The sequence below is a fragment of the Acartia tonsa genome, chromosome 8, assembly GCF_053477335.1.
Source record: "Acartia tonsa isolate MP-2025a chromosome 8, ASM5347733v1, whole genome shotgun sequence".
In the NCBI taxonomy this organism is placed as follows: domain Eukaryota; kingdom Metazoa; phylum Arthropoda; class Copepoda; order Calanoida; family Acartiidae; genus Acartia; species Acartia tonsa.
Genome location: NC_137267.1, coordinates 11,797,729 through 11,824,389, shown reverse-complemented (window position 1 = coordinate 11,824,389; position 26,661 = coordinate 11,797,729). Strand labels below are relative to the sequence as shown.

At 33.1% G+C, this 26,661-nt stretch overlaps 2 protein-coding genes across 8 annotated transcripts in view; both read right to left on the bottom strand.

Annotated features, from left to right (window-relative positions):
• Positions 1-5,503, bottom strand: part of LOC145326019 (BAG family molecular chaperone regulator 2) — a 12,453-nt gene extending 6,950 nt beyond the window's left edge. The window contains exons 1-8 of one of the 2 annotated variants that reach the window (XM_080169111.1): positions 5,436-5,503; positions 4,018-4,084; positions 3,777-3,836; positions 3,287-3,370; positions 2,056-2,162; positions 1,635-1,736; positions 1,233-1,283; positions 946-1,030 (exon numbers count right to left, since the gene is read on the bottom strand). In XM_080169111.1, coding sequence (XP_080025237.1) covers positions 946-1,030; positions 1,233-1,283; positions 1,635-1,736; positions 2,056-2,162; positions 3,287-3,370; positions 3,777-3,836; positions 4,018-4,084; positions 5,436-5,452 — 573 coding nt within the window. In that variant the 5' untranslated portion in view covers positions 5,453-5,503. Of the gene's footprint in view, positions 1-945; positions 1,031-1,232; positions 1,284-1,634; positions 1,737-2,055; positions 2,163-3,286; positions 3,371-3,776; positions 3,837-4,017; positions 4,090-5,435 lie in introns of both variants that reach the window. The other variant, XM_080169110.1, reaches the window with a different exon arrangement.
• On the bottom strand, positions 5,464-26,661 carry LOC145326010 (vam6/Vps39-like protein). Of its 6 annotated transcripts, none has more exons than XM_080169093.1 (32): positions 26,589-26,661; positions 26,290-26,339; positions 25,550-25,615; positions 24,770-24,911; positions 24,246-24,349; positions 23,977-24,076; positions 23,263-23,387; positions 21,603-21,724; positions 20,795-20,873; positions 20,344-20,496; positions 18,321-18,399; positions 17,730-17,796; positions 17,245-17,314; positions 16,676-16,751; positions 15,999-16,115; positions 15,568-15,625; positions 15,279-15,357; positions 14,795-14,879; positions 14,597-14,686; positions 14,070-14,135; positions 13,187-13,276; positions 12,529-12,610; positions 12,110-12,193; positions 11,498-11,603; positions 10,408-10,537; positions 10,008-10,109; positions 8,448-8,513; positions 7,797-7,870; positions 6,693-6,997; positions 6,183-6,366; positions 5,682-5,791; positions 5,464-5,554 (listed from the first exon to the last, which is right to left on the bottom strand). In XM_080169093.1, the coding sequence occupies exons 1-29, from the start codon at positions 26,631-26,633 to the stop codon at positions 6,919-6,921; spliced, it is 2,586 nt and encodes an 861-aa protein (XP_080025219.1). In that variant the 5' UTR covers positions 26,634-26,661; the 3' UTR covers positions 5,464-5,554; positions 5,682-5,791; positions 6,183-6,366; positions 6,693-6,918. The 6 variants fall into 6 exon arrangements, with proteins under 6 accessions (XP_080025219.1, XP_080025220.1, XP_080025216.1 ...); XM_080169094.1 differs by having other exon boundaries at positions 6,195-6,366; XM_080169090.1 differs by having other exon boundaries at positions 5,464-5,791; positions 6,183-6,241; positions 6,273-6,366.

Here is a 26,661-nt window from a genome sequence, read left to right as displayed (position 1 = left end):
AAATAAAGGTGATATTATATAGTATATATAGTAAATTTTTGTCATATAGTATGATATAGTATCCAAATTCATCCTATATAGTATAAATAGTATATATAGTATGCAGTGGTCGCCCTGTATATTTCAAATCCATAAATTTAAACTGTAAGTTTTAATAACATATATGCATAATTTACCTACATATTTTTGTTCTATGAAAATTTAAGATAATATTGAATTTATTTAATATAATACACCTATAGTTTTTGCTAAAATTTTCGTACAAAACATACAAATTACTTTTCTGCTAATATTTGATTCTTATTATTTAAAAAAAAAACGTAAAACGTACAAAAATACAAATTTCAAAATACGTTACGTACACATATCAAAATAACGTCCAGAACGTACACAGATTCGATGCGTAACGTACAAAACGTACAAAACGTACACTCTGGCCAGTCTGCAATAAACCTTTAGAATGCACGAACTTTGTCTGGAAGTCCTAACTGCGCTTGATGATAAATTGCGCCTGTTTTAGGCCAATACATTCCCCCGTACTATTACTTTTGACGTCTTTTGTTATGACGCGGTTTGGGCCGATATTTGAACCCATAACCTCCCTGAAGATATGATCTTCGGGTTACGCTACAGTCTCGGGATACAAAAAAATTGGTTTACCCGAAGGTCTTCAAAACGAATAATAGTTGTTTATCGCATCGTATTATAGACAACTTTAAGCGGATATTAAAATGAAATTTAAATCAGTTTTTAGCCAAAGTCCCAGCTTACAAAACTGGTATATGATTTTAAAATTTCTATTTTAATATTCGTGGAAAATTGCCTGTAATTCGGTGCTACACATGATTTTCAGTATAGTTCAGAATTGGTTCAAATCCAGCGGATATAAATTAAATTGGTTTGGAAGCCATACTGGAAATTGATATATTTACAAATTTATATTACCTTGATATGATCCAATAGACCAAGAAGACGTTTCTTGACACACTTCTGATCCTCAGCCGTACATCCAAGCAGGTGCTGCTCAAACCTATGTAATTACAATATATAAAAGCCTCGCTGAAACAAGAAACATTTCACCTAACCGCAGTCTAGTAACTTAAAAATAAAAACTCTGCTATAATAATAAAATTTAAAATTATGAATTATTCTTTGCCCTATTATAAGGTTGTTAAAAAATCTAATGAAAAGATTTTTGAAAAATCTGCCAAAAAATTGAAAAAATATCTTACTTGACATCAGATGGGTGATCGATTTCAGTTCCAGTCGCAGACAAAAATTGACTAAAACAGAAAAAATAAATCTTTTTGATGTGTTAATGATTTAAACTAAGTAGCAGGATGTTTGACCGTTCATTTCGCTTTTCCAGGAATCTTAGTTTAAGTAAGTGTATTGTTATTTTCATTAGGGGGTTTCCTAATGTATAAGTTACTTAAAATTGTTTAAGAAAATTTTGTCTTTTTTGTTTCTAAAGATACTTGGTTGAAATGCACATGTATAATACATCTCTAAAAACAAAAAAAAATAGCTATATCTCAATATACTAAAGTTTTTTTTTTAATATAAGAGGAGTTTTGGACATCGAATTGACATCACTCCCCCCCCCCCATGCAAAAAAAAGAGAACCTTCATACCTGCACATGAGCTGAGCTTGTAGAGTATCAGTTTGAATTTGGAGAATCAAGGTATCTATAGCTTTATTCACAGAATGTAAGCTGTCTTGCTGAGAACTAGACCTATAATAATAAAATGGATGTAGAATAAACTTGGATTGATGACAGGGGAAAAATTTTCGTCAATTTGAGTTGCTAACATTGATATCATTTATTGGCCAGTTCATTGATCCAGTAGGAGGGGAGGGGATGGAGTAAATGGGTGGATGGAAGAATTGTTATTTAAGCCAGCTTCAAGTTTAATTTTATTAGAGTAAATGTAAATCTGGTGTAAGATCCAAGTAGGTATAAATCTATTATAATAATGTAGAGAGATGAGGTACTATCATAAATACGGATATTTAGAGTATCAACTAATCAATCACTGATCTAAATGATATACCTAACAGTTGAAACGTTGACATTAACAGAGTTAAGCCTGTTATTGAGTCTATCAACCATGACCATCACCTCCTCCCTATCTACCTCACTAAACCCTTCAAGCTGCTCCTGAAAAGTTTTAGGTAAATATTTCACTAGTACCCTTATAATATACTAAAATTATCACTGTCTGTCTATTTGTGTGTTCCGAAAAATCTCGTTAATCAATGAACCGATATCATATGGTTCTCCTTTATAGTGTACCTTCATAGCATAGGTCCTGGGAAGGTTTATAACTTTTTTGTGGGAGGGTACTTTCACCATTCCAAGATAAATCGGCAATAATACAAAAAAATATCTAACTAACGCCGTCAAGACCGTTTTAATATATTTTGGTAAAAAGTGGATCTTAACATAGATTGAAAGCAAACATTTTATGTTCCCTAGAGGCCTCTAGGGACGTAGTCGCTCGTCCCAAATAAACTACTTAATGCTACTTAATCTAAGTTATGCACAAAGGGGGGGGGGGGGGTTTAATGCAACCATCTCGTAATCAATGTATAAATGGCACTTAAAATTCGAATTTTGATCTGAAATTTTGCATGAGTAATCCTTGGTAGGTCTATTTTCCCTAAATCGAACAAAAAGTTGGAAAAGTAGCGGCTAACGGCTGGCGGCTCATCCATTTAGCCATTTGTTGGGTATTTTCATGCGAAATCCATCACGAAACCTCTCTCCACATAATGCTCTTTTCCGATCCAAAACGTTTTCAAACGGTTCTAGTCGGTAGTTGTTGGTACTAGAAATCTAAAAAATGTTTTTTTTGTATCATTTCACATGATTTAAAGCAAAAATATGTTTCAAAAAGTTGATTTCTACGTAATTTATGACAGATTTGCCCTAAAAATAGCCAAAAAACGGCTAAACGGCTGAGCCGTTAGCCGTTACTTTTTCAACTTTTTTTTCGATTTAGGGAAAATAGACCTACCAAGGATTACTCATGCAAAATTTCAGATCAAAATTCGAATTTTAAGTGCCATTTATACATTGATTACGAGATGGTTGCATTAACCCCCCCCCCCTTTGCTTTGTTATTTCTTGGGTCAACAGTTAGCTTAGATTGAAAAAATTTTAATAAAAAGATTGGTTTAGGCTTTGTCCCTCTAAAAAATGTAATGTATAATTCCATTTTCTGGAACTATTATTTTGACTATCTTATTGAGACTGTGTTTCTATGAAGCTACAATGTTTACCTGATTAGAGAGCATATCGAGGGTGGTGTGAATATCTTCTTTTTCTTCTATTATCTGCTCGGCTTGAGCTCGTACTTGTTCTATCTAAATACGATATAAACAAGAATGAAAACATCCATAAGTAATGAAGCATAAAAAAACTTAAGAATGGGGAAAATGATTAAGTTTTAAGGCAGATATTCAGTAGGTACCTTTACTCAAAGAAAGATATTTAGATCTAAAATAGCTTTACCGGCATTGATACTAAGTACGGGTTGTCTTCACACAAAAAAACCACAGGCTATCTTTAATAGAAGCCGAAAAACTCACATTTCCCCATAGCGCTATAAACTGACAAACGGACGGATGGACAAACAAAATGAATTATGGAGTAGCGATCATTTCAAATTGTGTCTAAATGACGCATGGAAAATGTTAACTCTCAACGAACGTACAGTCGGGCCAAAACCTAACTATAGAGTAGCTACACACTAGTAAAATTATTCCTTACCTGGTCTTCGACATCGTCAAGAAGTTCCTTGATAGAATCCAGCTTATTCATTCTAACATCCTAAACATAAAATTATATTGTACAAAGATTAACAAAGAAAATTATCTTATAAAATTTTATTTACATAAACTTTTGATTCTGTACCAAATATTATTTGGAATAGAGATAATCTAGAGACACACTACCAAAATAGCCAATAGGATAACAGTAGAGGAACAATCCGGCCATTTTATTGGTTTACCTTTTCAATAGTGATAGTTTCTTCATACTCCATCACAAGCCCGTTGGTACTGTTAGTACCATTAACTACTTCAATAGTGAACATAAATCTATAATACAAAGTAGCTTGATGTCTGTCCGTCCCTTAAGATCTCGGTAACCACTGAACCGATCGGATTATACTCTTCAGGGAATATACCTACTGGTCCTGTGGTTGTTTTAAGTTATTTTCTTGGGGGGTGGGACACCCCCCAACCCCCCCCAAAAAAACAAAAAAATACCCATTTTTTTGCTAAAGATTTCCTAGGTCCTTTTTTTAAGATTTCCTTGTAATTTTAAATAATAGGTAGATGTGCAGTTTTATGAATTGTTGACTTTTTGATCTCATAGCAGGGTTATAGATAGATATTAACGTAGATAAAAGATGGGGAGACGGATGAAACACTTTGGTAACCAAAACACAAAGGAACTCGACTAAAAAAGTTAAAGCATTGAAATAAGGTCACTGAAGTGATGTATTTGAGTAGCTTCAATAAAGTACAATATGGAACTGCAAAAAAAATTCAATCATGTAAGACAAACTTTTACTTCAATACAATTTTTCTTAAATTTTCACTTGACACCGTTTATTTTTTTTATCTCAACACTTAGCAGAGGATCCAATGCAGAGTATAATACACTGTATTTTTAAAAGCGAAGCTTTTCTATAATTAGGGTCGGTCCGTCCGTCCGTCCGTACGTCCGTCCGTCACGGATAGCTTTTTTCGTTAATTTAGACATGTTAGAATAGTCCTATCGATTTCAAATTTTGCATGGTGATTCCTTTATTAGTTAGGTACGATTTAGAAAGCGTAGCAACTCTATAATCAGTACCAAAATGTCCGTACGTCCATTTTAAACATGTTGATTTTTTTACTTTTTTAAATAGCTTTTTTCGTTAATTTAGGCATGTTAGAATTGTCCTATTGATTTCAAATTTTGCATGGTGATTCCTCTAGTAGTTAGGTACGAGTTAGAAAGCGTAGCAACTCTATAATCATTACCAGAATGTCCGTACGTCCATTAAACATGTTGATTTTTTTTATATTTTTAACAACAAATTTGTATGTGACCTAATTATCTGATTGGTCTGATTTTTGGTATACTGATTCCTGGGATAACAAAGTACAATATTATAAGCGAAGCAACTCTATAATCAAGTCCTAAAAATGTAAGTATGTCCATAATCATTATCCTGTATCAAGCAGTTTTTCAACAACTCTACTTACAATTTTGCTTTGACTCTTATACATTCGCATTCTGATTATTTAGTTCTTACATTATACATGTGTTAATGTCCGTTTGTCCTACCGTTTCAGAAGAGCTTCGCTTTTATGGATGCTGTCATCCTTGTTTTATATAAAATATAAATGTTCAATTTATAATATTGTTCACATTCCTTCGACATTGGCAGACATTTTGTATCTAATCTGAAATTAATCAAGCTACATATTGGTGTATTACATAGGTGAATTAGGATTAAATTAAGTTTTATTGATTTATATTATAAATTTCCACAGCTTTAATAAGGCGATATTCTGTTCTTTTACAGAAATTAAGAGGGTTTAATTTTTCGGGATTTAAAAATGTCAAAAATACTGACTTGAACACAAATTAAAGAACTAGGAACTGGATCAGAATATCGACATAACTTCAGCTGGGGTTAGAAATTTCTTGAAACCTGGTTTATTATATAACAGAATAAATTATCTTTTTATTATTATTTTAAATCACAGCTTAATTACTAATTTTTGGATCTAGTGCAGTTGACGATAAAATAATCCTAGTAACGATTATATTCAAAAATCTATAAACTTCAAAGGCTTCTAGCTGCAAAACGACTGAACGTATATGTCATGCCAAGTCCAACACACCGTGTTAAACGGCATAATAAGGGCTGTAAATAATCTGGATTAGCCAAGATCCAATGATGCATAGGGAAAAATTCACAGAAGAAACAAAAGGCGTTAAATTACTATTTCACGCGCATTTACGCAAACTGCGAGATGAATATGTATTATTGACTAATAACTAATCCAGATTATTTATAGGCCTTCTTTTGTCGGTTATTGTGCAAGTATAATCTATACGTTCAACCGTTTGGCCGTGAGCAGCCATGAAAGTTCATCGTTCCCGGGATTATTTTACCGTGAACTGCACTAGATCCATTATTTTATACTAAATATAATATTATTACCATAAATAATCTGAATAATTATATTTTCATTAAATAATCACAGCATTTTGTCGGAGTTTTAATAGTTTTTATAAAATATCACTTTAAAAATGTTCATTTTAAATACCATTTCTAAATATAGGCAAAGAAAAGATTCTAATATAAAAACAAGTATGATAGAGTTCAAATATAGCAAAACTTTTCAACATTTTAAAAAAAATATTATTTTTTTAGTGGCATACCTACAAACTTTGTTATTTTTTTATAGTTTCCAAATTATGATACACAAAATAACCCCTTCTCTACATTAAAATTCACTGAAATCCCAAAAGTTGTTAATCCAACGAATAAAAAAACGTTGTTATAAAACTATAGGGACTAGTGTAATAAACAGCCTATTATCCCCTCTCTCTCTGATTACAGACAGCCTAACAACAAAAAACTTGTAGAGTAGTTTCTCCTCTAATCAATTTGAGCTCTACATAGGTATATGTATATAAATTAAATGTCTTTTTCTCACCAGAATTAAATTTCCTAAGCAAATCTTATAAATCACAGATCAAATGTTTTTTTTTCTTCGAAAAATGCCAAAAATTATACTGAATCTAATTTTTAAATCATACCCTTTAAAAAATAATATAAATTTTCTTATTAAAATATTTATTAACATATTTTTCTTTTTTCTAGGTAGGTACCACAAACGCGAACTCAAGAATGTTCAAGAGCACAAGAATAGTGGGATATGGTTCCGTTAGTTTGCCGCACAAATGCTGATTGAGATGTAAATCTGAAATAAATAATAATTAAGATATCAATATTGGAAAAGGGGTGTATGTTCTGCAAATTTGACTCTGCTAAAGGGGGTGTGGGATTTAAAAAACATGTGGTGGGGGGGGGGGATGTCAAAATTAAGAGAACTGAAAATATTTTTATCTATTTTTCTCCCCTCCTAAGTGAAAAAAACTAAAAGAATATGTGGTAGGGGCATAATATGAATAAAATAAAGAGCTCTGTAAATATTTTCCATTTTTACCCCTTCCTTGCTGGAAAAAAATAGGAGGGGAAAAAAATTAAAAATTGCAGCAAGGGGAAAAAATTCTTCTTGTGCAGAATATATACCCCTGTATTGGAATATAAAACTTTGCTTTTCACAGGTAAGTGTACTTGCTTTTAGTTTAGGAGGCTAATAGTTGGCATCATAAAGAGATTCCATTCCATTATTAGATAAAGGGGGACAGCTGACAAACCAAGACAAATTTCAGTTAATAATGAGTATTGGGTCGGGTCTAGTTAGGAATGTAGGTTAACTGGTTCAGTTTTCATAATTTATTAGATAACAGGACTTAGATCCAAGAATAAGGTATAGCAAACATCCGAAATAAATCAATATCAATTTTTTTGGGGCAGATAAATGGTCGTCATTATATACTACTAAGCGTTGATCAAGGTTTCGTGATTTTTTAATTTCGTTGTTGGTGGTGAGAGGCTGAGAGCTGACTTGGATCTCATAACAAATCCAAAAGAATCTCATTCGCTTACGAAGTAACATAATTAATACAAAAAAATATTTAAATAATAAAAATTACCTTTTGCCACAAACATTGCAAAATGTAAGTTCAGAAATAACTATTTTGTTCGATTCTAATTCTATTCTTTCTTCCTATAAATAAAAATAATAATAAAAAAAGATTAATATTAATAACCAAATAATAGGTAACAAAAATATAATTAATATTAAGAATCTATAGAAGATACCTACCTAAATATTTTCTCTATATTTACAAAATGCAGAATATCTAATACAAAAAAATTTCTTCCATGAAACTAACTGTTTTAATATTAGATGCAGACAATACAAATATAGTCATTCTGCTAATTTTTAAAGCTAAACTAATGTGGTAGGACAGAATAACGTTCTAGAGTAGCTATGCGCCCACTAATAATAATGTTCCTGCATATAATCTGTTTAGATAAATCATGCCTATTAATGTATGTCTATTTTTGTATTTGCCATTACTTCCCCAAAATATATAAAGGGAAGGAATTATTGTTATCCTGTTTAACCCAACCTAATTCAATTCAGTATTGTTTTGCTTGTGTACAAATAAACTTGTATAAAGAACCACTGTGTTATTGGGGGGTTGAAGCGAAGCTTCTCTACAATTAAAACTTGAAATCCGTACGCTCTCTACGCTGGATTAATTCTTTCTTAATAAATAACTTGTAAACTTTCAAACCTGTATTCTTAAATGCTCCGAATGTAAGAGACCTCTAATTACAGAAATCTCATTTCTTATGCAAACCTGAAATTAAAAACACTTAATCAATAAAAAGAATATCTTCTACTGGGATGTTGCCCCTTTCACAACTGGCAGAAATAGAGTGGATGTTTTTTTGTCAAAATTGTGTATTTGGTTGAATATTTGACAGTAATTTTCAAAATTCTGAAGTTATGGTGCCAAATAAATATTATATTTGATTTGATTTGATTTGATTGTTATAATTCCATGCGGACCAAGAGGTCCATTAAAGGAATATCATATTGTCTCAGGAATCAAGTGTCTATTAACAAAATTTTTAACTTTTAAAGGCGTCATTTTCACTGGATTCAAGCATCAATTGTAAGTGTTTTTAGTTTTTCTTTAAATTGTTTAACATTTTCACACATTTTCACTTCTGTTGGTAGAGAGTTCCAAAAGTTGATTATTCTGTTAGAGAAAAAGTTTTTTCTCAGTTCTGTTTTTGATTTTTGTGTTTTAAGATTGTATTGACAGGAAGATAAACGGGTAACTCTGTTATTTTGATCAACTAGATGAAACCATGTATTTTTATCAACGTCGGAAAATCCTCTAATGATCTTAAATGCAAGGGTGAGATCTGCCTTTATTCGTCTGACTCTCAATGTTTCTAGGTTAAGCTTTTTAAGCTTTTCTTCATAGGTCAATCCTTCTAATCCCTGGACGAGGCTGACAGCCTTTTTTTGCACATTTTCAAGTTTGTCAATATCAGTTAGATTAGATGGATTCCAGGCAGGTGAGGCAAACTCTAAGTGGCAACGAACATATTGTTTATAAATGTTAACAAATATTTTATGGTCTCTGTATAAAAATGATTTCTGTACCTGATACAGTGCATGTATACCTCTGTTGGCAGCTAGTTTACACTGTTCGCTGGGCTTCAAGTCTGGAGAAATGTAAACACCTAGGTCTCGTTCTAAACATGTTTCCTTGAGAGATGTGTCAGACATTTTGTAACTAAATTTTGGATTGTTATTCCCAAAATGGATTACAGAGCACTTTTCAACATTAAATGACATGCCCCATTTTTTGGACCAGCAAAGGAGGTTGTCTAGGCAAAGTTGGAGGTCTTCGGCGTCTTTTAGGTCTAGTATTTTGGTACAAACTTTGGTATCATCAGCGAATTTGTTAACTAGCTGTCTGTTAATACAAAAATCAATGTCATTGATGAATATAATAAAGGCAACTGGTCCTAGAACTGACCCTTGAGGGACTCCAGATAAAACTGCTATCCAATCTGAATTTTAGTCAAATTTATATCTATACCTACCCTTTAGATTGTCATAAATCTAGTTTGACTTCCAACTATTCTGTTAGTAAAAAAGAAAAATAACAGCTCGTATTTCTTGGCAGGGATGATCCGGCCCAAGACTGGTTTTTGCCGGGCGTTTGCTAAAAGTGGCATCTGTTTCGTGGCTTCGGCTTGGGTAGAAACCTCCAAGAAATCGAGCAAATTACTCTTAAAATCTTTATTTTATTCTAAAATTCAAATTTACCTACCTTGGTGCTAATTGCAAGTTCCAGAAATTTTTCCAGCTTGGACAGGTTGGCTTTGGATGGAAGGCTTTGCAGGATTGTTACTAGATCCATTTCTGCTCCGTGCTACAACAAATTAAAGATTACAATATTCGTACGCTGGGATGGAACAAAAAATAAAAATTAATTTTACCCAGAATTTATCTGGTGAAATTCAACTTCAAGGATCGACAATCAAGCTTTTTTAAAAGGTTCTGAGGGGGGTACTCTAATGTATTTTTAAAATTATGAGGGGGTTAATGATGGGAGTCAAAGTTTTTTTTTGGGGGGGGGAGAATACCTGCCCTTCTCTACTCCCCTCCCCTTTTGGAAGTCTATGAATCTTTTAAGAGGTTAAAATCAATTCTATCATGCTAAAATTTACCTTTTCTAGAATATCAATGGCAGCATCCAGGTCTGGTGGTCTACAGTTCGAGCCCTTGAGTTCTAGGCCCGGCACTTCGCTTTGCAGGGGAGGTTGCACCAGCAAGGATACAAGGTTCTGGTATATGTCACTGGAAGAAAAAGAACAATAAGTAATTTCATGATTGTGCAAAAAAGGGAAAATTATGATCTTCAATTACTTAATATGGGCGAGGCTGCTGTTCATGACACTTTAACGTCAGGTACAACAATAAAGGATAACTAATCTCTAATGTCCAAACCACCGGGGTATTAGGTTCAGTAACACCCAACAGACAACCATTTCTTAGAATGCACGACATTTGTCTGATGGTTCTAACTATGCGTGGTAGTGGGTTGCGCCTGTTGAGGGCCAAAGCATTCCCCTTTGTATATTTGTATCACGTATCTACACAGCAACTGTAGAAACCATTTTTTGACTTGGTGTTGAGCAATTTCACCTTCCCGATGACGCGACGAGTGGATGCGCTACGTGTCGAGCTACGGTCGCGAGCTTTGAATTATGACCATATGCAGCGCTGTGAAAACAAACTAGAAATGTTTCAGAAAAATATCAAAAAACTTTAATACTGTAAATTAACAAAAAAAAAGTTATATTCGGTGGTGCAAATAATGGGTATTAATAAAAATCAGTTCAAAAACAAATTCCAATAAAATTGCTTGCCACATTTTGAATAGTGTCAATTTTTGTGGGGAGGGGGTGGGGAGTACATGTGCCGCGTTAAATTATGAATTATAACTTCTCTTATAACATGCTCGTAACATTATCGATGATAATATCATCAATTTATATTAGGTTTTATAAAAGCATTTTTTTTCTGCTAATTCATGTTTATTAATTGATATATTGGGATTATTAGACTAAATCACATTAAGAAGACGTTGAATAGACATTGTTTATTTGATAGCTTATTATCTTTGAATATTTTTGAAATCCATGACATATTCAGTCAATTATGGATGAAAAAAAAATTTATTAAGTGTTAGAAGCCAGGGGGGAGGAAACATTGGGTAGGGGCTTTTAAGTTTTTAATGCCGTATAAATAGCTTACCCTTTATTATCTGACTGAATTTGTTGGCAGAACTGCATAGCTGCCTCCAGATCATGCAGAACATGGATATAGATTATCAAGGCCTCCCGGTATCTTCCAGCTTTACCTGGAAATAAAAAAGAATAAAGTGGGATTAATAGAAATAACCTAGAGACAAACTGTTTACATCAGCCAATAGGATAATTCTAAAGGTACAGGAAAAGGTATATTATTCTCATTTCGTTCGCATTATGAGTCAGCTATAAATTGTGGCATATCTTTGGATGATAGAGCCATTCTTGGGTTTAATTAATCGGATAGTAAGTTAGTTATGTTTTGTTGAATTTCTTAGATTTCAAAAAAATTATAGCGTCGAAAAATTTCGTCGCAAATAATGTCGCTCGTATCTTGTATATAAGAAAAAGAAAACAAAGACTCCTGTCTGCAAAATTTCCTTTTTAAGTTAACAAAATGGGGTCAGATGGACCATCTAGAGTGTTTAATTTTATTCTGGGATTCATTGCCGCAGTCACTAGTTAATGGCAAGCAGCAGCCGTTTTTTGATAATATAGTTTTGGGCTCAACTACATGTGATCAAACTGTGAAGCAGCTGAACCGCAAAAAATGGTTTACCTAATAATATTGCTCTTTCTTCATAAAGTAGACTAGAGGGAAATTTTGCTAGTACCATAGACGGGTCATACATATGCGATTCTCCTAAATCAAATCAACAAATAAAAAAAAAAATAGAAGATTTTTTGTAACAAAACAGACAAAAAAATCGACGAAATTCCTGTATGAGATGATTCGATCCTGCTGTTGACACTAACCACTGAACCGATAAGGTTCTCATTTACTGTAAAGCTTCTCATAAGTCCATGGTAGGTTTAAACCTATTTTGGAAAAGGGAACTGCTATTCTCCAGAGGGAAATCTATCTTTAAAAAACTAGCCCCCACCCCAAAGTTGTTACATACTTTTTCTTTTTATAACTAAAATTTATTTGGTTTTAGGCCCCAAGGGCCGTAGCTAGTAACAAAATATAGTACTTACTGATAAACTTGATCAACTTTTTTCTAGAAAAATCAGTCAGTTCCACCGTTTCACCATCCTCCACGCGTTTCAATATTGCATCCTAAATACACGAAGAAATACATCTTTAGGTAAAATCCTAGGGGATCCAAGGTATAAGATGTACATCCCCAATGATGATACACAAAATTATCCATTATGTTGATTACAATTAGTTGTGGAAATGTTTGGGCACTCAGTTAATGAACCAACTAATCATAATTCAATAAAAGTTCCAAAGGTTGTTAGACCATCGAATACGAAAACGTTGTTGTAGAACTTTGGGAACTAGAGTAATAACAGCCCAATGAACCCTCCATCCCAGTAAAAATCTTGTTGATGGTTAAAATCTTTACTCAAAAAGTGGCATAACCATAGACGTTAAATATGTATCAACTGCTTTTACCTAGGGATTCTGAATATTGATGGTTATCAAAGAAGGAATGCCTTTACAAATATGCAGGCGCATTGCATTACAATGAATGTTAAGTTTTGACTTATAGACAAGGTTCATCCAATCATAGTTTTTTTAGTCTTTAATAAGCCTTATAAAGAATTTAAAGGTTAAATATTACTGTTGATCGTTAATACTCTTATTTATAAAACGTTTCAGGTTTAAAATATTAATTTGAAGTTTTACCTTATATTGAACTATCAGTGTATTATGAAACAAAGCTTTGTCCTCATTCCAAACCATAATGATATGCTCCAGGTAGGGGATAACAAGATCCTAAAAAAATGGATAATCTAAAGACATCTTTAGTAAATGGGATGCACAAACGACATATCAGTCAAATATTATATAAAAGTAACTTGGTGTCTATGCGTATGTCTGTCTGACTGTACCGAAGGAACTCGTTAACCGCACAACCGATATCTTTTGTAGTGCCTCATAGCTCCTGCGAAGGTTTATAACTATTTTGGGATGTGCATCACCAACCAAAGAGAAATCCACCGCTATGACGCCTTTAGGGGCATAGCCGCTATCCAGCAAGATATTTTGCTATGGAATCGCCATCGAGCTCAAGCAATACATGTACCGAGTCTCATGCTACCTACAATCCCCTTCGCCATGAATTACCATCTAATTTTTTTTGCGATGAACGTTGGAAAATCGTCCTTTAAATCAAAAGGTAGCATGCGAGTTCGCCATCGATATCGTAGCAGAGTAAGGGGCGAAGTAGCACAATAGTAGCATAAATTAAAAGAGGGAGAGAGAGAGAGAGGATAAAAATAGAAGAAGTGAGAGAAAAAAGAGCTGAGAGGCTTTTATACTTTAGAAAGAACCGAATAGAGAGAAGCATCTCTTTATGGTACTCTGCTACGATATCGATGGCGAACTCGCATGCTACCTTTTCTTGAAAGGCCGATTTTCCAACGTTTATCGCCAACGATATCGAACAACGTAGCATGCTACCTTTTTTAAAAAGTTTCGCTGGGTAGTTTAATAAAAATTCATATTACTTGCAAAACTTTTAAAATATGCTTGAATTTTCCCTCAAAAATATTTCAAGAATTTTTACCTGTTTATTTTTAAGAAGAAAGTCTAGAACCTTGTCCCTTGATAATGATTCTACTGTATCCATATCCTTAAGTAAAATATAATTAGGATGAGTTTGTGTATGCCTTCAAATTGAGCCGCCTTTTTTTAGTTCGTTAAGTGTTTGGATCAAACATGTACCTACTGAATTGTTCTATACTAGAGAAAAAAAATGGTACCTACATTCTTGCAATCATGTTTGATGTTTTTAAAAAAGTCTTGAATTTAATCATAAATATCAAACTACGCTATTGTAATAATTTCATTCCCAGTATAGCTACGAAACCAATTAATATCCACTGGATTAGAACCAGTTCTCAGCCATACTGAAAAATAATTTGAAACCTTTATAAAAGACAGTTTTCTGCGAATATTGCAATAAAAATCATAAAATTAATACCTGTTGTGTTAGCCCGAACCTTCGGCCCCTCAAGGCTAACACAGCTGGTTTTAAATTTATATTTTTTTCAATTTAATATTTGCGGAAAGCTGTCTATAACTATCTAATACCTCAGTAAAAATGAGGAAACCATCCTCATTATTGATGAGAATATCCAGAGAAAATTCTAGAATCAGATCTATATGTTCGTTTCCAAGGTTCTACACAGAAAAGAGATTAATACTTAATAATATACAAGAACAAACAATAGCATCATAACAAAATAATAAAGCCAAAAAAAAATTGAAAAAACCGGATGAATCTGCCACCTGTAGATATGAGATGATTCGTTGGTAGCCAGAAAGTTGGGAGTTTTCTTCCCCTGCATGCTTCTGTAACAAGGACAAGGCTTTCCTGAAAATATAATTTCTTTATGTATAAAAAAACTCAAAAGTTAATAAAAAAAAGACGATTACGCCCAAATGTAGCAGGGCTTATCTACATTTAAATAAGTAAAAATTTGATAAAGATGTGATTTAAATATGATAGCTACAAGAAAATTAGTGGACTATGTTAAAATTTCATTAGTATGAGCAGCCTTTTAGGGGATATTAAAAATGGGGAAATAAAGAATAGGGATTGAAATAAAAAAAATGACAATGGGAAAATTAGAGAAATGATACACTATGTAGTAAAAAAAAATACTGCTTAAAAATTCTATTAGTTAATTTGTAGAATTTAGTTGAATATATTTAGAGGCAGATTTTTTTTATCAGATTTTGCTATAAGAATGAAATGTATCATATGTCTCACCTATGTAGATTTCTAGTATTATACAAAATAACCAGTTCTGTAAGCTTTTCGTTCTTCAATAAAACTCGTTCTGTTTCCTCTAAATATGCAAAGAATAGAATAAATGTTTTGTCGCTAGCATTTGCACCAATTAAAAATCCGACTAGAGAAAAAGAACAGTAAAAAACAAGAAGTTAAAGGCAAAAAAAAGTCTTCCTTCTTGAGTATTTTCTCTCCTGGTTATGATTACATATATCCTGGCGAAAATTTTCTATTAAATATTTACTTTTTCAAAAAAAAAAGTTTTTACCTAAATGACAATGATTGTCTTTGAGCCTTAGAAGGGAAGCCACCAATGCATCATTTGTCTATTTACAATGTTTATACAATATGGGCTTAAAAATTGGGCTAGCAATTCTTACCCGTTTTAGGGTACATCCACTAATTTTTCGAAAAAAAACTCAGATTCCGATTCAATTTTTTTTTGATATTTATGTAGCTTGGATTATTTCAAAATCCGATTCCGCAACCGTTTTGGATGATTCCGTTTATATTTTAACAATCCGTTCAGAATTTGAATTCTTTTTTCGTGTAAAGCGACATAAATAAGTAAAGATTGCAGGTATCCAAGCAGACATGGTGGGAAATTTTATCAATTCATTTACATGTTTGTTTAAATACCTATAAAAAAACTAGGACGTCTTTCAGCCTAGGATACAAATTGCAATATTGTATGAACACCTTGATATAGCATTTGAGTAGGGTAGTGTCGATGATTAGCAAGGCCTGTTTTTTAAACTGCAATGTTTGGACACCATCAACCATGGGCAGATATTTCAACTCATTGGGAACTGTATTCTAGAAAGAAAATAGGTGTCAGTGAAAAGATTGTTTATCAAAATTCTAAACTATAACTACAAATAACTGTTATTTGTAATAACTGCATTATTAATTACTAGAGGCGACGCCCCTGAAGCCTTTTGAGGGCACTTGAGGAGTTGACTGCTCAAAAGAAAAATGGTATTACCCTCAACCAAAATAGTTATTAATCTTCCCATGACCTATGAAAAACTATTTTGTAAAGGAGAACCATATCGGTTCAGAGGTTAGCGAGATCCTTCGGTACAAAAAGATAGACAGACAAAAATCCTGTTAATTTACTATATGGATAACTCTCATGTGTCCAAAAGAAAAGCTACATTGTAAAGGAGAACCATATCGGATCAGCGGTTAGTGAGATCTAACGGCACAAAAAAACAGACAGATATAAATCATGTTACTTTTATACAGGAATAATTTGCATGTTTTTCAACGGAGTTGTTTACAGGAACGTAAACAAATCATGTAAGCTGACATGACTGATATATTTTCGTATCCGTGGACAAATATCTAATATCTAATTATAAACTATGTTTTACCTTGTTTAACTTATGTCTGACTTGTGTGAGATATTCAATGAGGGCCAACAATCCGTTTTCCATTTGACGACCCTGTTTTCAATACAAATAATATATAATTTAGAAATAGAGATTGTTTTGCAAAAAGTTGAGAAGCTCCTTGAAAAATAGGTAGGTAGTATTAATTTTTAATAAACATGATTTAAATTGAACCATCCATAAGTAGAGAGGCACAAAAATATTAAAAGATTCTAGAAAATAAACAAGGCGTACAAAGTAAAATATGCAAATTAATCAAGATGAGTTGTATAAAATCAAATGATTTCAGAAGCATATTTGATACTATAATACAGCTACCTGGGCTTTTATTTACAATTTAACAACCCTAATGTTCTAATATAAACAACCCAGCCATTTTGAAATCAGACAATTCCGGCTAAATATTGTGAAAACAAAAAGTAAATCTTTTTGTCCTTTTATTTATATGCAAATACAAATCCCTTAAAACCAGGGGAGATTTAACATCGATACTATTATCCAGAAAAAAATTTGTGAGTCAAAACAAATATGTTGAGTATTTGTATTCCTGTAGTATAGGCAGTGTATCAGGATATTTTAGTTTACTTTGGTATTCATGGGGCAGCAAGCCATCATACAAACCTGTAGAAAACAATTTAGGTTAAACGTAATTGTTCTTTACATTATACTGGTACTGGTATGATTCATTCGATTAATCAAAAATTTGTAATCCCTGAAAAATTTGTTTACTTAAATTAATGATTGGTTGGTTAAAACTAGCAGTGTCAAACTTTTCAACCAGTAGGTAATCATTATTTAAAGAAGGGGTGATTTTGTTTATCATTATTTGGGATGTACAATACATTAACATAACGCCCATTGACTTATCCCTAATGTCTGTCAAGTTTGAAATCGATTGGTTAATTCTAAAATGACTAAACTAACTTAAATAGCTAGTCGTTACGGATGGGAGGAGGGACCGAGCCCTTATTATAGAAAAGCTTTGCTTGTAAAAATAAACATTTCATAAAAGTTTCACTTAAGTTTAAGTTTTTACCTATAACATGTGAGGGATCTATTTCAAGCTCATAAAAAATATCCAAACTATCCTTGAATTTGTTTCCCTAGAATAAAATAATAATAAATTACATTAATAAAGTAGATTATATTTTCTTATCATAAAAAGAATGAATGTAGGTAAAATAATGTAGTTTAGATAAATAAACTATTTCGCTTTACCTTAGGTGTTTTAGGTAATATTGGATACTAGGTATTATATTAGTAGTTAAGACGCATGGGAAAAATTTCTACCTAACCTTATTTTCAATTTATTTCAAATTTAAATCAGGGGGGGGGGGTTCATTGCTGTATAGGCACCTTGAAGCAAAGCATCCAAATATTTTTATTGAGGTAAAGCACCCAAATATCATTCTTTATAATTGCTATCTTTATTAAGAGGGGGGGGGGGGGGTTAATGCAACCATCTCGGCTGAGCCGTTAGCCTTTATTTTTCTAACGTTTTGTTCGATTTATGGAAAATAGACCTACCAAGGATTACTCATGCCAAGTTTCATAGAGAAATTCGGATTCAAAGTGCCATTTGCGCATTGATTGCGAGATGGTTCCCCTTAAAGGAAAAAGATTGTACCTGACAAAAAAGATCGAAAGCAAACAAAGTTTTAATGTTCATAATCCGTCTGTTTCTTTCCTCCTTACTATCTCCATCTAATCAAATCATCACAAATCTAAGTACAGTGTGACCACAACCAAAAAAATACTGATACTGAAGAAAAAAAAGGAAATACTGAAAATACTGAATCCTAAAATAAGAAAAAATACTGAAATACTGAACAAAAAAATACAAATACTGAATAAGTATTTTTTTTATATGATTCCTCATTTCAAAATTTCATATCATCATAGCTTTGTTATTAGTGGGATATTTTAAAGATCTTTTAATTTTGCCTCTTAGATTTTCTTGCACCAATTAAGCAGAAAATGACTGATAAATATTTTAAATGATTACAAAACTTAAATACTTTTTAGTTGAGTTAAGAGCATAGACGTCCAACCTTTTTTTTTTGGGGGGGGGGGAAATTTTTTAAGGGAGGATAATTCGCTTTTGGAGGGGATAAAATGGCGCGCGAAGCCCAAATTTTTACCCCGGGGGTAAAATTTGTTTTTTTTTGGGGGGGGGGGTAATTACCCCCCATCAAATCTGTTGGCAGTGGTAAATTTTGTTTACCCCCCCAAAATTTACCCCCGGGGTAAAATTTTTGGAGGGGTAATTTAAATTTTATTAAATATTTAGTAGGTATTAAAAATGCGCGCGAAGTGCGCAAAATTTTTTTTTGTTCAGAGATTTTTTATTTTGGGGGGGGTATTTACCCCCCCAAAATTGTTTAGGGGGATGTAAATACCCCCTCCTAAATGGTTGGGGGTGCCGTAGGCACCCCTCAGGGTAGGGGTAAATTATGAATGGGGGGGGTAAAATGAAAAAAAAATTGGGGGTGCCTACGGCACCCCAAATTTGTTTGGGGGGGGGGGGTAATCGCCACTTTACCCCCCCCCCTTGGACGTCTATGGTTAAGAGCATGCTAAAAAACTTTACCTTCAATAATCATGCAAAGTACTCACCTTAGATTATTCATTCTATTAATAGACAAAAAAAAATACTGTATAAAAGCATCTCAAATATCTAAAAAATTTATATTTAAGATGAAATTGAAAAAAAAATGTATATTACCATAAAAAAAAAAAAAATAATGTACAAAGTTATAGGGTAATTCAAAGGAAAGTAAAGTGAGGCGCGAAGCGCCGAAAAAAATCTGACATCAACTACTTAAATAAACATCTTATTTAAGCAAATTTTTTTGGAATTTAAGAAATAATGAAAATACTGAATCATGAAAATTTCCAAAAACTGAAAAATACTGAATAAAATTTTCAAATACTGAATATTCAGTATTTACTGAAAATACTGAAGCCCCAATTTCCAAATACTGAAGAATACTGAAGATTTTCAGTATACTGAAGAATATGGCCACGCTGTAAGTATGATCTCTTGGGGGCTAGGTGACGCTTCAGGTACAAGTCCTCTAAACGCAACCTTGAACATGTTTGTAAATTGTATTGTAACGCTCTCATTCGGCAAGGGTAAAAAGTAAGGTTTCACCCAACAGACAAACGACGCGACTCATTGATTGCACGACCTTTGTCTGGAAATCCTAACTGTTCATTGTAAGGGGTTGCGCCTGTTTTGGCCCAAGGCCCCCCTCAGCTAACTATTAATGTAGTGCATCTGACATTGCAGCAGTAGAAACAATATTAACGTCTTTGAAGCGGTTTTAAGCCGTGACTCGATCCCATCACCTTTGTGTTAAGCAACAGTCGAGGGCCATAAACAAATTTAAGTATATCTGGACTTAACCTTACTTTAGTCAGTCAAGTTTAAATCAACTTGAAAAGGGGCGTTAGTTCAGCAATCTAAATTAATTGAATTCCATACCTACGAGTTGGTTACAAGAAATCCACCAACAATTTTTGTGTGTGTGTTTATTTCCTAAAATAAATATAGATTCTAAGACAAGATAGCTATTTTCTCCTTGTTTTTGACTTTTAAAATTCAACATTCGTAATTGCCATGTTAAAATTGGTTTGTGGCGATTCCTGTGACAGAAGAATTAGCTACCATTACAGCCAACTCAAACTGTTTGTCACTCAGTAGTTGAGGAACCTGCTCAGCTACAGACACAATTTTTAGGCTCCAGACTTGACCCTGGCTGGCACAGAACACATGTCCACTGGATCCACGGGTTATAAACCTTAATGATTAGGTTGGGGTAATAGCCCATGCAAGTTCTTAACAGGAGTTACGAAATAAATATAAGCTTTATCCTAAGAAATTCAACTGAATTGTAAAACACATGAAATGAAAAAATAACTGACCTTTCGTACCCAAATGTAATCACTTTCTAGACAATAATATTGTCGGATTGTTATTATACTTTTTTCCTTAGGGTCCAATGGAGGAATTGAACAGGAAAAGGTCCCCGTTACTTGGGCCAGGCAGTTGTCTGGGTTATACAACTATAATTTTTTTTTTTTTTTTTGTAAAATTACCTAGGTTTCAACAGTTCCATATTTTGAATCAACAATTTCGGGTCTTCAGTCCTTATTTCCAAAGATTTTGATAGAACACCTGAAGTATAGAATAAATGTAAACCTCAAATGAATCCTTAAACAAGCATAATAATGCAATGTCTAAACTTGTTACATCACTAAACTTTGAAATCACTGAATAAAGTTATAATTTAAACTGTGGTTAATGGGTGGACTTTGGAAAATTAGAGAGTAGCTGGGATGTTAAGTTTAACAGGTTTTTTTCCCCGCATTAAATCTAACAGTTTTTAACGTTTCAACCCTAATCTGTCTGTAAAATGGTAACTACAAACTCCCAAGAGAAATCCCCCCCCCCCCAATTGAAAAAAAACTTTAAAAAAAAAATGTAAAAAAGCTCTTATCGACTCAAGTACTAAAATCCCCATCCCAGGGGCGTATATTCTTTCTGAACAAGATTCATTTTTTTCCCCTGCTGCAAATTTTTAAAATTTTTTCCCCTCCTGATTTTTTCCAGCAAGGAAGGGGAAAAATGGAAAAGCATTTATAGAACTCTTAATTTCATTCATATTATCCCCCCTCTTGCATATTCTTTAAGTTTTTTACACCAAGGAGGGGAGAAAAATGGAAAAAAAAACTTTTCAGTTATCTTAATTTTTACATTTTATTTCCCCCAACCACAATTTTTTTTATTTTTTTACCCCCCCTCCCCTTTTGCCTCATCCCTAGAAGTGCGAAGCCGGTAGTAATACTAAACGCATCGCCTTTAGAAATGGTAAAAAAAACTTAGCAGTGATACTTAGTTCCATACCTATTAAAAAAGGAGGATCATGTACAATTTCTTGCGGAGGCTCGGACCACTGTACTGCTTGTAAATTTAGTTTTCCCTCAGAACTAATAAATGTGGTTTGATCGTCCTTGTTCAGTGCAAATCTAAAACAAAACATTATCGTAGATGTTTCAAAAAATAAAAAACTTTAAGTGGTCATTTAATACAAAATAACACACAGATAGACTAACTTTTTGGAGAACATTGTTTTAGATGTCAAAAGGGTCAAACAAATGACGAGAAAGCACTATTTTTTTTATAATTCGTGAATAGTGGAGTCAGGGCCAGATGATATATACTGAAAACAAGGATGACAACATCCATAAGTAGCGAAGCACAAAATTTCGTGAATGGGACTGACGGTCATTGTTGTTTTTTTCAAACGACTAGAAATTTAATTTTGATATCTTTAACTGAAAAAATTTTGAAAATCGATTAATAAACACCAAAGATATGGGGGAAAATGTAAAAAATATAAAAATAGCCAAAAACCTGCAAAAAGGCAGTCTGACCGTCATTGTTGATTTCTTCAATTGACCGGAAATTTAATTTTTATATCTTTAACTGAAAAAATTTTGAAAATCAGTCCATAAACACCAAAGATATGGGGGAAAATGTAAAAAATATATAAATAGCTATAAACCTGCAAAAAGGCAGTCTGACCGTCATTGTTGTTTTCTTCAAACGATGGGAAATTTGATATCTTTAACTGAAAAAAGTTTGAAAATCGGACCATAAACACCAAAGATACGGGGTAAAATGTAAAAAATATAAAAATAGCCAAAAACCTGCAAAAAGGCAGTCTGACCGTCATTGTTGGGTCTCTAAACGACGGAAAATTTAATTTTGATATCTATAACTGAAAAAATTTTGAAAATCGGACCATAAACACCAAAGATATGAGGAAAAATGTGGAAAATAAAAAAATAGCCTAAAACCTGCTAAAAAGCCGTCCGACCGCCATTGATGTTTTATAGTTAATTGTGCTCCTTAATGATGGGAATGTTGTCAAAAAATTTCAGCTTTCTATCTTTTATAGGGGCTGAGTAAATCCCATTTCCCCCATAGCGTTACGGACTGACGGACGGACGGACTGACGGACGGACGGACAAAGTGAATTATAGAGTAGCTTCGCTACTAAAAATCAGCTGTCTAACTTGTTCAAATCAAAGAATAGTTGTTTATCACGTCGTATTATAGACAGTTTTCCACACAATATTCGTGAAAAATTGTCTGTAATACGATAAAAAAATGATTTTTCAGTATGACTAAAATATGGTTCTAATCAAGCAGATTTTAATCGGAAATACGTTTCCTCTAAAGTTGTTCTGACAGAAAGATGGACAATGACATTGTGATTAATGAAGTAGTTTCGCTATTAAAAATTTAAAGAAGAACATAGAAGAAATTTAGGGTATTGTATGGGCAATCTCCTAAGCTGAGGGGTACCTAGCAGCACCTAATAAACTGAGACATGAAATTTTTTTAAATCAAATAAATTGTCATTATAAAGCAAATCATTATATTGTTACAGTATATGGCTAATAATTGAGTTATAAAAGCAGTCAGCAATATACTTAGCTTGGAATTAAAGTTTAGTCACCACATAAACATTATTATCATTATCATTATCATTACCTACCTATCATCTTTCATGAGTATAATATGGGGATCTTGATTCCTGCCAGTCGGAAATAGAGACGTGAACTTCAGGTCTGTCAATTGAAGCAGTGAATATTCTCCGCGTAAACCAACACACACGCTTTCCTGGAAAGAACAGATTCAAAGTTGGATCAAGTTTTTTTTTGTGTGTAGCCATAGTTTATTAGTGTTTGGACCTAAGTAGTCATGGAGTAGGAAGAGACACTTTGTATGCTAGCACCAGGGCCAGCTCAAGGTCCACGCTCAAGTACAATTGTACTTGACCCGCTGTCTCAAGGGACCTACTCTTTGTTACCTCAACCTTGCCGAGTATGGCAGGTGTCCCAAATTAAGTCAACGTAATGAATAACGCTCTCCACAGAAGAGCTTGGGTAAGGGTTGTACTGATATTATGTACTTGACTATTGAGTATCCAAACTACCCAATTATCACCCTTCTTACACAACCAAGGGAAAGTTGCGTGAATGAATTGCGACTGAGAAATTCGAGTTGCCACATGGGGACTTGAACTCGAACTCTCACCACCGTAACTCAGTGCGTTACCACTGAGCTACGATGCCCCTTTTTAGTTTTTAAACAGATTCTCTTACAATTAATGATCATTTAACATCACTTGGAGCTTAGCCTAAGTAGCGTAGCAAAAAAACAAATATGGATGACAAATATCTTATAACTGGCAACTATAAATACATACCTTGCACCAAGCCAAGGACCTGGCAACATCAGGCAACGAGACATCTTCCCGTAACTCCAGGAATTTCCGGTTCTTCCAATAGTAAAACTGTAACTTGCGCCTATAACATTTCGGCGATTAAAATGGGCATCTTCTAAAATGGGGGGTGCTCGTTGTGCACTTTGAGGGAAAGCACATAAAATCTTATTATACACATTTAAAATAGAATAACTAAGAAGATTTCAGTGTAAGTTTAAAAATATTTTAAAATACCGATAAAACGTGCATACCTGACGGAAACAACCATGCGGACGGCTGCAGCCGACTCTCCGGTTAGTGTGTGTGTCCGGACTACATCGAGGGCGAATAAATTCGTCCCTTTGGATCTCTCCACCTAAAAGAAAACATTTTTAATAAGTTTTAATTTGCTCACTTGTACTGAAAGTTTTAAAAGGCTACCTTAACTTTTATCTAAAACAGGCTTTAATTTGAAATTTAAGTTCAGTTTTTTTTTATCTAGCTATACACTTTAAAGCTAAATATAATAGGACACTTTTTTTCATATATGAGGTTGTAATCTATAACTAATGGGTTTAGTGAAGCATGCATTTGCATAATCATATTGTTTTCATTTGTTGTATCTCATTGAATACAATATAAGAGGGAAATTTATGACTGCCAAGTCAATACCACGAATAAATTTTTTTTTTGTCAGTTCAAAGAGTAGGAACAGAACATAGTTTTTTAAATCCAAGATTATGTGTATGTGTATATAGCCATAGTTTCTAAGTGTTTGGACCTACGTATAGTCTACCTGGCTTATAAGCGGAAAATTTGTGACTGCCAAGTCAATATCATGAACAGAAATGATGTTGTCCGTCAGGGCGATGAGTATTGAGTATTCTGGCACCACTGCTAGCTCAACTATTGGCTTTTTGCTGAAATACTTGTTGGACCTAAAAATAATAAGATTATTTTGTTTATCATAATCTCAACTAGAAATCAACTGGTATTAATTCTATAATTTTATTTTCTCGTATTCATTTGAATCCGGTAGATAGGAACAGGTTCTCATCCATACAAAAAAAACTATGTCTAGCATCGTATTATATCCAGCTTTCTACGAATATAAAATGTACAATCATAAGATTAAAACCAGTTTTTTTGTACATTCTATATCCGCTGAAAGCATTTTATAATACGATGAAAGAAATAACAATTCATATACAAGAATATTGTTTATAATATGATGCTATACATGATTTTCGGTATGGCTGAAAACATGTTATAGTCCAGAGGATATTCATCGGTTTCTATCCATTCTGGAAAGGAATATTATCTTTGCGTGTGGGGGGATTTCCAATATGCTACGTAACCGCTTAATATCCACTGAATTAGAATAGTTTTTAAGCCACACTGAAAAATAAGTATAGCATCGTATTGCAGACAATTTTCCACGAATATCAAAATAGAAACCATAAGCTATTGCTTACGGTCCCTCGGGTCTAACAAAACTGGTTTTAATCCTATAACTTTTCATTTTAATATCCGCAAAAGTTGTCTATAATACGATGCAATACATTACTTTTCATACCTGAGTAGTTGTACAGAAGGTTCTGGAAGTCCTGGATTAATCAGGTACATTAACAGGTGGCCTTGTCTACAAATATTACATTTATTATTATTTCCAGAGAGAAAGGGGGCAATGGTTTGTTTCTTAAACTAGTCCTCAAAGTTTTATAATAAAGTTTTCTTTTTTGTTGTCTTGAAAAACTTTAGGCATTAGGTATAGTAAATTTTAATTTGTTGATTTTTAAGTAGAGTGTTCAAACGGCTCAACAACTATTTTAATCTATAATAGGGGTAATTTTGTGTATCAGCATTGGGGATGTATTCAATTTATCGGCCATTGTCTGGTCCCTATAGATACCTAATTATTTCTTTAATGTCAATTATAATTGACTAATATAATAAATTTTTATTAAATGGTCTTTAAAAATGTTGTATATAATCCCGGTATACTAATTAAAATCTTTGGATTAAGGAAAGAAAACGAAGTAGTGGGTTTCAACGTATTTTTACAGTAGCTTTTAATAGGTCATTTTACGTTAGGGTATGTAAGGTAAAAATTAATGCTTCCACGCATTGAGCGGAAAAAATATCAAAATATTAGCGTCACGCTGCAAGTAAGGAACGATATTCTGCGGATTTTATAAAATAAAACAGCTGTATTGCGGAATGCTCTGTTGAATTATCGCAGACCTTCAACAAGATAAAGAACAAATGACAATAGAGCAAAGCTATCCTACAACTAAATATGTATATCATACTTACTTGGTCCCAATAAATAGGTGATTATCATGACTGGCCAAACTTTCGATCTGTTTCAAAGTTCACAAAATACTAATTATGTCTAATATTTTCAATATGTGAAATGTGTTGTAAATTATATGGAAATCACAAATTCAGCACAAGATTTAATTTTTCCCCTGCTGAAATATAGATCATCCTTGCAGAGGTCAAATTTCCAACATACAAAGGACGAGACAGTTATTTTTTTTTTAACTTGGAAGAAAAAGTTAAACTATAACCCTTTTTTGGATAGTGTCATTAATATCTGATCAACTTTCCTGAAGTGGCAGTTTTAGAATCTGCCTCATAGTATAGGCTTCGTGCATTTTTATAACAAATCATTAATTTCTGAAA